Source organism: Liolophura sinensis, chromosome 8 (genome assembly GCF_032854445.1).
Source record: "Liolophura sinensis isolate JHLJ2023 chromosome 8, CUHK_Ljap_v2, whole genome shotgun sequence".
NCBI lineage: Eukaryota > Metazoa > Mollusca > Polyplacophora > Chitonida > Chitonidae > Liolophura > Liolophura sinensis.
Window position 1 is genome coordinate 24,078,013 of NC_088302.1, and position 12,735 is coordinate 24,090,747.

Consider the following 12,735-nt stretch of genomic DNA (forward strand, 5'->3'; position numbering starts at 1 on the left):
TCTCAAGACTGACTATTCTCAAAGATGAGATATGAATGGTATAGGTGTTGCTTTTATGACACACTATTTTGGTCTTAAAGGTCTAATGTTTTATTAGTCGTAGACAATATGACTGTGTTTATGGAAAATGAAGGGAGAATGTGCATGCCTAGATCAAGTTTGCGACCAGGAAAAAATCTCAGATTTGACAGTTTCAAAAAATCGGCATGAAATGGCAGCACTTCACCATGATGGACGGAAAGGCTGACTGGGATTGATGTTTTGGCCATTCGGCTTACCACGGTATCAGTACCAAATTTATGACACTTTGGGCTATATCCTTGCACATGCTGTTATTGTTGAGATGGAGGTAGTTTTCGCACAGAAATAAGTAATGGCGATAAGATTGTCAAATGGAAACTGTAAAACACAAAAGTCATACTGTATAGGGCTAATGTTAAGTTCTGTGACCTCTTCCCTCACACAGAATACTTTTCACAGGAGGTTAGAGTGCAGTTCATAACTCTCACTCTGATGTGTTGAACAATTTATTTTGGTACACCACCATGTGAGCTTTAAAGAACTGGCTAGTGCCCGTGTTTGTCATAAGTCATCCACTCTTCAGAGGTTTATTGTGAAAAGCTGACTCTTCAATAAATTGACATCACTAATACCAGCGTCCATGAGACACCATTTTTAAAACTTTACATCACCACAATTCTTTTAAGCTCCCTGCAGTCAATCTATGAGTGAACACAATATTGCCAAACTAGTCAGCCTAATGTCAGAGTAATTGCAGACTAAAGTTGGAAATGTACCACCATCGTATGTATCAGGACTACTGAAAGTGTATTTCAATGAATTTCCTCTCCTTACGGGGAGTATCTCGTTGTTAGCAGTCTTACAGCACCATGAGGTCATCAAGTACACTGTAATATTCACGTTTCGTGGTTTATTTTCAGTTTCAGTGTTTCACCACAGCATGAGAACTAGCACCACGAAACCCCATAATAATAATAATTTACTTACGGTAACCTACAAAACGGGATATAAAATTTAGAAATCTATTACAACATTTCCTTTTTACTCCCAGCTTATACAATGTAATTTTGTCGTTCCCTTGAATGCCATACGGTACATACTTTTGAGCTTCCTCCTTGGAATCGAACAGTTCGTGGAATTTGGTACTGAGTTGATCACCACGCAAAAAATCATTGATGTGACTCCGGGTCGGTGGCAATAATTCCACTGCCGCCATTCTTAGTGTCTCTCTCACTTGGAACCAAATGTGCAATGTAGTACTGTGGGTTATGTGGAAATATCTCGCGGGCTAAAACCCGCCACGAAGAAGATGCACCCTCAGAATCACTACATGTTATTTGTTTCGATATGCTTCTCCGTCATAACACCATGCCGCCATCATTTACGCGAATGGGATTATGGGACACGGGCTACTCCGTTCACAGCGGATCGATTTTCACGATTCGATAACAATATTGATCAGTATTTCTGGTGTAATGCAGTAATTGGTCACAGGGACAAAATATACCCGTGGACGATGATGGTGATAGTGAAATAACTGAAAACATATTTCTTTCATTTGAAATGCGTTTTATTTGTTTATTAAACAGATACACCAGATGACCTCTAGGCCTATTAGTCCACAAGGGGGCATAATTTGGAGGAAAGTTGTCGCCCTTGAGCCGCGTCAGGATGAAACTCACTCAACCAATATTGCACTGATCAATGGATTGGGCTCGCATACGAATGATACGGCAGCTTTGCAGAAAAAAGGTACATATTTTCGGTGGATTTTTTTTTTCATTATATATTTTTTGACGCACTGAATAAGTTTCGGTCTTAATATGTACCGGGTGTTAGAGAAGTCCGAGAAAAAAAAATGAAAGAAGTGCTCTGTAACATGCATGCATGTGTGTATTGCTTCAGTTTGCTTCGTATGGTGTACTCCAGAAGAACCCTCTACACGTTCCTCTAAACCCAGGTTAGAATGACATTTAATGAAGATTGTAAAATACAAACCAAATTAAATAAATTAAAGCAATGCTAGTTCAACACTATACCCTTCTCCCGGAGCAACCTTTTACTTACATGTAGTTTTAAAGGAGTTTTTGATAATAACGGTACAGTATATCGGTAGTTATAAGTACCTTGTGTTTGTATGTTGTTGAGAGCAGGCTAGCTCTATGCCTGGGATAATGTTTCAACAAAAACATATCCCCATAGCGGGTATATATCGTTAAGTGCAAATACTTACATGGTCTTCCAGATGCCACTCTGTCCGGTTTCCCTCCGACCATAAAGCTGGCCGCCGTCGTGTAAGTGGAATATTCTTGAGTAAGGCGTAAAACAATAGTCAGTTAAATAAATAAATAAATAAATGTCAATATCAACAGAGAAAACACAAAGGAGGACAAGCATTCAGTTGGAATTTTTTTGTAATGGCACTGCTTGGCATACGGAAGATTTCCAAACCACATTGAGGTATAAATACCTCCATTCTCAATTGCCATCAGGCCACCGTAGAGAAGTGAGGGCAACCCCATTCATTGGCGACCAGTGTCTGAAATCTGATTTGAGACCATCTTTGCTCTTCTATGTGTAAAGTCCCATTGAGATTACCTGCCGTTTATTAAGGTGACACGAACAGCTGCTGGTAGATGGTTTACTGAATACTATGTGGAATTGTACAGCTCCATCCATAAAACTGATTGCCGTCGAATAGGTGGAATGTATATGTCGCCGTATACCAAGGACATTTGGTAAGTTAATGATGAACATGTAGTTTAAAATCAGAATAACCAGCCATCCAAAAGAGGACAAGAAGGGCCATCATTTTGTCGCAAGTGTATACGGAACGGCCCGAATCACAAACTCGATCTGTAATTGACTTGGAATGTTGAAGGTATGCCTATGTACCGAGTTTCTATTCGATATGTTCAATTGTCTTGAAAATTATTTCATTTATTTATTTGTTTGATTGGTGTTTGACACTGTACTCAAGACTATTTCACTTATACGACGACAGCCAGTATTACAGTGGGAGGAAACCAGAGTCCAGGGGAAACCCACCACCATCTGCAGGTTGCTTGCAGACCTTCACATGTACACATTTTGAAAATAAGTCCACAAACCGGACAAAAACTGTCACAATTTCGTGGAAAATAGACAAAACGACCTCAGATTTGAGCTTGTTTTACGTAACATGTTATATCGGAGCCATGTATTCCTCGCTTCAGCAAGAAGGGGGTAGTGCAACGACTGGTTGACCTGTATCAGTATAAAGGCTCGGGCGGGCTGCTTACTTGCCATCGGTAAGGCGTCTCAGTAAAGCAGCACTAGATAAAAGAGATGTTGAAATTCGTCCAGCAACAAGGTGGCACATTACATGCGCTATTAGGGATTCCTTTGTCGCCACATGGCTGAAAAATTGTTAAGTACAACGTTAAACCCCAAGCACTCACTCACTCGAAGCCATATGCCAAGTTTCAATTCAATAAAGTAAACTGTTTTGATGGAAGTCCGAAAAACTGCAATTACAGGGCAAAGACGGCCTTAATTTTGATGAAAATGGACGAACTTGATACGTAACTTGTATAATGATAAATCCACAATTGTCCTCCACGATTGGTGGCGGATAACGGGCAGAGCTATATAACAGGATAAAATTGAATTTAGCACTAGGAAACCGTTTCCCTGAAATTCATAAATTCGAAATGACGCTTTGAAGAGCGAGATTCTAAGAGCGAGATTTGCAGGACATGAGAAAGATTTGTGTTCGTGTCAACTCAGTGTACTATCCATGGTTTACGTGACGCCGCTTTTACGAATTTCTTTTTAAGTCTTTATGTACATTAACAGTTTGAATAATATTCTACCTGACGTAACTGAAACGAGGCCGGATTTCACCTGTTATGCGTGACCAATTTTCAGGGCCATCGCTTCTCTCCACGTTGTAGTCTCTATCCAGCTAATTTCGGCGATGGTCGGTTGGTGTCTTCTTGCAGTGCAGTCTAGTACACCTGCTACAAATTAACGTCATAGATTTCTTGTGCTGCCTCACTGAAATTCTAAGCTGAAGAAACCAACCAATAAGGCAATAGGAACTGGAGCACATTTCAGGGTAAAACCAGAATTTGTAATGGTCTACACTTACATGGTTCACACCAAAGATTGCCCAGTTTAAGTCTGATATTTATTGGAAAGCAAGTCACAGCATTTTTCAGCTGCGTAGATCTGGTATTTCAAATGTGATTCTCCTTCCATAAATGTCAGGAATTCTTGGTGGCTCTACCTGTCACATGAACGATTTTATCCGACAACCACAAAAACACACACACACAAATATTTTAGATTTGTCATGTTTTTAATAAAATGGATGGATTTAATACAATGCATATAAAAGGATATTATACAATGGCTTTTTATTTCTCCTGTACAAAATTTGCTATATAACTTACAAAATCAATTGCTGGAGGAAGGTACATGTGAATGAAGATTATAAATCTTAATGGTATACCTAGTATACAAGAATATCTTACACATATAAAAGTATGAGTATATATGGCGATGGCTTAGCACACCCAGACACCTAGCTCCATTCACAGAGGTTACACCTTTCACACTTAAGTAGTACACAAAATCTCATCACAGTTTCACTAGATCTACACATACACCCATACAACAAACACACTGCACTTTAGATGTCTGACGCTTTCACTTTCGCTTTCAGAGACTTTCATTCACTTATTTGCTGTAACCATAAAAACCCTGATATCCGATGAGAAGACGGTGTATATATTTTCATGAACTACTGATATCTGATGACAAAAGAGCTTACAGGTCATCATAACTGGCATACACTGATGACAAGACAGTCTTGAGACCATCATATGATGAAGTATGGATATCTGATGACAAGACATTGCATTGATCTTTGAAAAAAAAACTGATATCAGACAAAACAGTATGGAGACATTCAAGACAAACTATTAACTGAAAAACACAGAGTTTACAAAACCTTCCATAAAAGTGAGCATTTCCCAAAATTACTGTCACGATTATTTCAGTGTCTTTGAAATTTTGATGTGAAGACAGAAGCTTTTAATCATGTTTATTCACTCCAGAGTTTTGTCCGCCACAAATCCATGCCCGAGTAGTCTTCTGCACATGTGAGAATCATCTCATCCGAATAGTCCAAATGCACAATGTTATAAATGTAGGAATATTTGCATACAGTTTTGTAAAAAATGTCCCAATAACACCAGACACACCTGTAAAACTAAAACATATGAGAATACAGCCCTTGATGAACACTGACGAAACAGTCATGTCACATATATTACCAAGATATTTCAGATCTTTTCTCCTTGCTTTTGAATGAACTGCTCCAGATCCTCTATGAATTCTGAGAAGTATCCAAAATTAACCCAGAGCAATAATACAAGCTCACTTTTTTTGTTAACTGATCAAGATAGACTAAACTAGAAGTCCAAACAAACCAGCATGAAGCATTTTACAACAAACAAATATGTCTTAACTGACACTGACCTCAACAGAACAATGGTTTAGTTGCCACCCATCTTTCAAGATTTTTTTTTTTTTTTTTTTTTACAGTCGTAAATATATGAACCCATTACTAATGGGCAGTGAAAATGCGGTACAACTGTACAGAATACATGAGAAATAAGAGACGATCAATATCTACAGGGTGGCTCATTCACATATAATGAGGTGTGGTAAAATATTAGAGTCTCTATAATATAAATGTTAATCACAAGAATGCACCACGTACAAATTATCAATGAAACGCATGGGCAGGACTGTAATAAATTATCTTGAGGAATACGTATAAATGAGTCAATTTGAAAAAATTCATGATTTCTTATTCCTCTGCGATACAAAATGACGATATAAAAAAAATCTCCTGACATAATTGTTGATTGTTCGAGTTTCTTACCAGATGCCTAACAAGACAGTATCACTGGAGGGTCTGGGATAGGATAACTGACTGTTCACACATTCTCATACACAACAGCAGCATTTTATGCCAAAGTCACACCAAGCTCCTTGCATTCACACATTTACACACTCACTCAACTGGTATGATCTGGCATGAACCAGTTTAAACCTGTATATCCCCAGCACCCCAGCAATACTGCCGCACTAGACATATGGTAATTGTCATACGTACTCCTCTTGATTGGGTTTTCCCGAAGCGCTGAGGTCCTGCGGCTCAGATGCACTTTCTGCATCTGGCAACAGAGCAATGTCTTTGAACACACCCACAAGTTTCTCAAAACTTGGGCCCCAGTTCAGCAAATAGTCCCAGTTAAAAGTGCCACTGAGTGGTTTTTGTGGCCTGAAGCGATCCTCCTCAGAGGAGGGGAGAGTGCTGTATGAGTCACCTCTCGAGTCCCGGCCATCCTCGCCAAATCCGCGGGACTCTGGAGAATGGTCATCATTCTCATTCTCCACCTCGGTCAGTTTGGAGAAGATCATCATGCCGGGATCAAAGTCATTACGCACTTTGTCGTTGTCGTACTCAAACTCCGAACATGTGAAAGAGTCATTGGCACTCTCGTCAGTAGTGGAGTCTGGTGGCTCCAACAAGGTGCACTGAGGCGGAGGCTGATGTGACCCCTTCAACTTGAACATGACATTATCGTCGCTGGTTGAAGACACAGCATCCAACATGCTAACAGGGCTATTTCCCCGTGGACGAGCATTTAACCGGTCAACCTCTTCCACTGTGAGACCTTTGAAAGGTGGAGGTTTACTTGGGTATATACGGTAAGGGTCGGATGATTTGCTGCCAGGCCTGCTACGAGACCCTGGACCCTTGGGGTGATGGTGCCCTGTGGAACTAGAGCTGATACTGTGCTCAGAGTCTGTCCTTCTGCCTGGTGAGAGCGGTGTGCTGCGGCTGTGTGGACTAGAAGCTATGTTAGGCCTGGAGAGTGGATTTAACGGTGTGGTCCTTGCACTTTGTGGAGCAGGACTACTGCGAGCAAGATTGTTCATGGTCAGTGGGCTGTTCCTGGCGGAGCTACTCCCCAAGATTCCCACAGTCGGGTGGTTTGGAAACCCTGGGCTACCACGAGACTGACCGCCCACTGAGTGGGCCATGGGACTGCTACGCGCCCCGGACGGATACTTCGATTGCTGATGTTTGTGGTAGTTAGGCACGTGTGGGTTCGTCTTGTACTTGTGGACTTTGCCATCACGAAAGCCCTTGTAATGTGTGACCACGTCAATGTCTGATGGCGCAATGCTGCTGGCATTCTCAAGGTCATAGTGCTCGGGGACGTCCTCACTGGCATGAGGGATGTGGGACAGATCTCCATTCTCAATGATAACTGTGCCGTCATCGATCTCCAGCGGCAAGGGCATAGTGACACGTCCATCAGATCCTATGATATCTGGCCGCGGAAGATCAGAGTTATCCGCTCCGCGTTTTCGGCTCTGTGTCATTGTGAGCTCTTCTGTAATGTGATTACGGATGATGGCCTCATCGGTAAGTTCGTTATTATCCCCGGAGTAACCAGAATCCTGACTACGATTACCACCTGTGTCGTTGCCGTGCTTGACACCTGTTGTACCATTCTGCTTGACACGGCCATCATCAGATAGCTTGGATTTCCAGCATAGCATCCCACGGCGACGAAACACCACAAACACAATGATGATGACGATAATGAGGACAGCGAAGAAAACAATGACAATGATGATTCCAATGTTAAGACCGCCAGGGTTCTCCTTGGCTGCGGCACACACAGAGGAGTCTGGACACCCCGCTCCGGGACAACTGTTGTCTGATGATTGGTTATCACCATTCACTTCTATGGTAAACCTATCTGTCTGTCCACTAAAGGGAAGCAACTCTCCATCCATCAGAAATTCCTCAATACATCCAGTAAAACCTGGAACAAACAATATAAGTTGTTAATCTTCAACCAGAATCTCTAGGAATGGATGGTCAGCTATGAAGGTATAACCAGCAGGTCCAAACAAGTGGACACATGCATGGGATGTGGCTTGACGGGAAGTAATCAAATATGAGCTAAATCTGAAGTAACGACTGTCTTGTCAAGCCATCTGAGATTGGAGTCCAAGACATTTTACATGTCTGGCCAACCAAAAAAAAAAAAAGATATTTATGTGAAAAAGCATTTGCAGACTGAAACATCTAGACTACAAGCTTGATTTTAATTGCTTGTGATTTGTCATACCTGAACATGGTGTTGTAGAAATGGATGCAGGCATAGAAATACACCCATCACAAGCCTCACCTACATGTACTAGTACATTGCAACAATTTTTAAACAATGTCTTACTGTAAAAGAGAATTCAACATTGACCTATTACATTATTTTCAGTGATCCACCTCTTGGAATAATCACAACTATATGGTTTTGGGGAAAATAGTGGTTGATTGGCAGCTCAGTCCAAATACATCAGGAAATTTTCCCATACTTTGACATGTACAGAAGGGGTTCATTTGGAGGGTCAATGTGGGCTGTATTGCAGTGCTATCACACATTCAGATATAACAGATATGAAAAGACGGAGGGGGAGGAAATAGCTGCAAATTTAGACTCATGTTTGAAATGTTTTGAATATTGGGATACATGTAGGGAAGACAATTTTTGTAAACCATGCAGGCCCACGGTACATGTGTGGTGATTGGAATATAACACCTTCACTTCTTCAAGAATCCAAACTGTACATCCAGCTTGTTAACCATATATTGAATGAAATCCTTGGACAGAGTTTTGTTTATTCACTTTGTGTGGCAGAAACAGGGTGCACACAAATAAATCACACTTATCTGTGAAGATATGACAAAAAGTTAAAGAACCTCCTACTGGCTATCAAAGTAAAATGGAGTACCTTCTGCCTTTTGTCTGTCCACGAGGAATGTGCTTGGGGCTCCCCCTAGTGAGAGCTTCAGCATATCTGCACCGGTGAGATCATAAGGTAGAGCAGGGTGAGATGTGTTCTTCACTGAACCATCAACACTCAACTCAAACATATCACCTGAAACGTATGGTAGGATGACAGATAAATTATTTATTGGTCAATTATTGGTAATACATGTACAGTCTTGAGAAACCATTTCTGAAACAAGAATCTCCAAATGACTCCAACATACTGCAAGTCAGGGTACAGTACTTGAAAATAACTTTTGAATAAGTAGTGCTTTACTCCTCAGTAGAAGACATTTTTATTATGTACATGATGGTTGTCACAATTACGGTTACAGAAAATATTAGTTTTCATAAAACAGTATCTTAATTTGAACTTGGGGCCCTGTTAGTGATAGGCTCGGGGTCTGAATTGAAGCAGGTTTAACTGATTTGGTCAAGGGTTCTTCATATCAACCGATTTGGTCAAGGGTTTTTCATATCAACCGATTTGGTCAAGGGTTTTTCATATCAACTGGTTTGGTCAAGGGTTCTTCATATCAATCGATTTGGTCAAGGGTTCTACATATCAACCGATTTGGTCAAGGGTTCTTCATATTAACTGATTTGGTCAAGGGTTCTTCATATCAACTACTCATTAAACAGAAAGTACAAACAGACATCTCTTCTATAATGCATCAATGTATCATAGCAGTGGACTTAATGATGACAGCCCAAAGTCTCAATGAGTCAACCATTGACATTCTAATCAAGAAAGTCCAGACTAACCTGTCAGAGCAACCTTGGCCTCGTGCCATTCCCCGTTGGTCACCTCTACCCCTTCAGCTCTGATCAACTCCTCCCCATATCCAGGGACTTTGTATGTAAACACCACTCCTCCATTCTGGACCTGCAAAATGAACAGTCACAATTTAATACCATGAATAATTGATGTTTTACAAGAATATAATAATCACAGGGAAACATTAGCTTTAAGAACATGGCAGAACAGTTGCACAAAAACTAAGTAAAATTACATAAAGGGGTGTCAACAAATATTGTCGCCTTCAGTTTGTTGACATATCAAATGAACTGGGAAACTGGTTTATCTGGAATCCTGGGCCAAACAAAGAAATGAAAACTTACTTACTTCATTTATGGTCACAGTAAAACATTGAACAGAAACACTGAACCATATCTTATCAAAAAACTAAAAAATATTTCTTACTACTTCTTAGACCGTTTTGAGAAATCAAGCCAGATAATAGAAACAAAAATTTGAATTGTGTTCAAAATGGGAGTAAATTCAATTCAATTTTCTGGTTCATACTGGTGTGATCTTGGGGCTGGTGTCGTAACTTACATGCAGGGCTCCAAACTTCTCCAAACCAGAAGCGTAAACTAGAAGGCCGGACAAGGCACTGGTCATGAAGCGGACAGACAGACTGTTCTGGTCAGCAGCACGTCTTCTCCTTGACCCCTGGATGGCATTGGTCAGTAACTGCTGTCGTCGGTAACTTTCCCTCACTTTGTAACTGACCACCAAATTACTGCCAAAGCTGATGGGTTTCCAATCTGAGAAGAGAACATTCAGTATTTAGACAGATTTGTGAGTGTTATCGTACTTGAAATTTTGCTTTATGCATGCACTTGTGATGAAAGGCACTCCCCTACTGCATGAAACGAACTAAGACAGAGTTGATAGTACATCCAATTACCATGACAACACGTGGTGAATACTGATGTGGCTTCAGTAAGCAACAACAACCTGTGAGGCGGGAACTGGTTCGACTCCAAAGTAAAAAGGAAAAAAAAGACAGTCTGAACTTGTGGTTTTATTTCTAAACTTTGATTTGGGCTTTAACAACAATTTTGTCATGAAAGTCAAGACAACTTAAAGTATTAAAATAAAAATTTCTATTAGGTGAGACACAGTTTTAGTGCACCTGCAGAACTGTTCAGAATGTCAACTGGGGTCTGTGAGACATCCCCTTCTGATGAATTTACCACTTCAGCAGTAAGGAAACAAAACATCATACATTTAAACTTTCCATGAAGATGGATCTTACCATGTTCACACTGCTCTCCGGCATAGCCCTTGTTACAGACACAGCGAACAGAGGTCCATTCATCCACACAGACTCCACGATCACTGCACGAAACCGATCCACACTGTTCACTGGAAGCTCTCCCACACCCGGGAGTTACCGCCTGGCCATCACGGTCAATGTTGATAGGCAGGAGAATGTCCTGACCTTCGACCTCAACACTTCTCATACAGCCAATGAAGTTAAAGGTTTCCACCTTGCCGGCACGCTCCAGGATGTGGTTAAAGTTACGCACTCCACAAACCGACAATTTGTTACCCCCAGCATGAAATAATCTGAAAATTCAAATGAGGAAAATATTATAACCATTGTTGCAAGCATTTGTCCCAGTTTCACGAGTGAAGAGAATAATTTTACATAATAAAAGTTAGCAAAACAGAGATCACCATGCCTTGCTCTTCAAAGGTTTCATATTCAGCAAGTTTTTGGGACTTCTGAATTCATAATTACATAACCTATACAGTGCTATCAAATAATGATGAACACATTAAACTGTACATTCTTTATTGGAGATTATTTTTTATCCAATTTCCAACGGAATACAGAGGAAACATAGATGATGGACAGAAATGTACTACTTCTCATAAAAGAGGAAAATTGAAACAGTGGTGTAGCAAATGGAGGTGCACTTATAAGGCAAGATTTATACAGATGGCAAGAAGTTGTCTCCCTTTAGTGTTCATGTAGAAGCCTTAAATCTCATTATTACTTAGGCCAACAAAGAAAGGTGTTTAAAACTATTCCTTCCTTAGCCTTAGTCCAACGAAATACAATTTTTTTTTGCAGAAAATTTATTGAGAATTTCACAATTTAACCAAGGTCACACAGAAGTGGAGAGGGGAAAGAGTCTGGTCAACTACACCGTCTGGGGAAAATTTTGAACGAGTAAATATTTTCCCCAATTTCCCTTTGGCCTGACAAACAAAAGGGCTACAAGTGCTCTGTGGAGTTTGGAGCTTATCTGCTGCGATGTTGACAGTGCCAAGTTACCCAGCGTCTCCTGTGAACTCAGACTGGCCTGCAGGGGATTGGCAGACATACTGGAGGCTTATGGGATTACTGGCCGCTGATATTCACAGAAACGTGACTCCCGATTAAAGGCTAATCTCAACTATTGATCTGCCCTCAATGTTGTCCGGTCATATTCAATATCCTCTCCAAAGTAAAACTATAATACACTAAAAGCAATCAAAACAAACTTGTTCCACTTCATTTTGCATGTAAAAAAACCCTTAATTTCTCAATCAAATCCATGAAATTATCTTTGTAAGAGGAAGTCAAATTTACCATCAATTTACATGCACCATAGATGAAAGCATAGGAATGATGAAAATACGCAAAGGGTCACATTACAAGTGTACGCAAACTTAAGTCAGCTTTCCATATTTTCTCAGGAAATTTTTTTAACATCCTGAATCTTGCATCTCTTATATACTGTTTGTAGCCTACTGGGTTGTCCTGTGATATTACTACTCTAAATATACATTTTACACTGATTGCAAACTTACACATTTCAGCTGAAACAAATATGTGAAAAAAAAATCATTAACTATGAAGCTGATATTTTATAAATTTCTATCTCGAAATAGTTGAGATATGGGTTATCTATGATGGGTCTGATAATTGGGACAGGTGACATGGCTAAGTGGTGGAGAGTTCAGGTGTGCTGATATGGGCTGAAGAAATGGTCAATGAATAAGCCCTGTGATAGGGGGTAAACGGAC

General features: G+C 40.3%; 2 protein-coding genes across 2 annotated transcripts in view; both read right to left on the minus strand.

Annotated features, from left to right (window-relative positions):
• Positions 1–1,398, minus strand: part of LOC135473059 (E3 ubiquitin-protein ligase MYCBP2-like) — a 95,236-nt gene extending 93,838 nt beyond the window's left edge. Inside the window, exon 1 of the mRNA XM_064752853.1 lies at positions 1,122–1,398. Within this exon, the coding sequence (XP_064608923.1) occupies positions 1,122–1,237 (116 nt within the window). The 5' untranslated portion in view covers positions 1,238–1,398. The remainder of the gene's footprint in view (positions 1–1,121) is intronic.
• Positions 1,399–4,360: 2,962 nt separating this feature from the next.
• The window catches only part of LOC135473347 (cadherin-related tumor suppressor-like), an 85,690-nt gene continuing 77,315 nt past the window's right edge, over positions 4,361–12,735 (minus strand). The window contains exons 16-20 of the mRNA XM_064753197.1: positions 10,973–11,286; positions 10,267–10,478; positions 9,693–9,813; positions 8,890–9,036; positions 4,361–7,919 (exon numbers count right to left, since the gene is read on the minus strand). Of these exons, the coding sequence (XP_064609267.1) occupies positions 6,181–7,919; positions 8,890–9,036; positions 9,693–9,813; positions 10,267–10,478; positions 10,973–11,286 (2,533 nt within the window). The 3' untranslated portion in view covers positions 4,361–6,180. The remainder of the gene's footprint in view (positions 7,920–8,889; positions 9,037–9,692; positions 9,814–10,266; positions 10,479–10,972; positions 11,287–12,735) is intronic.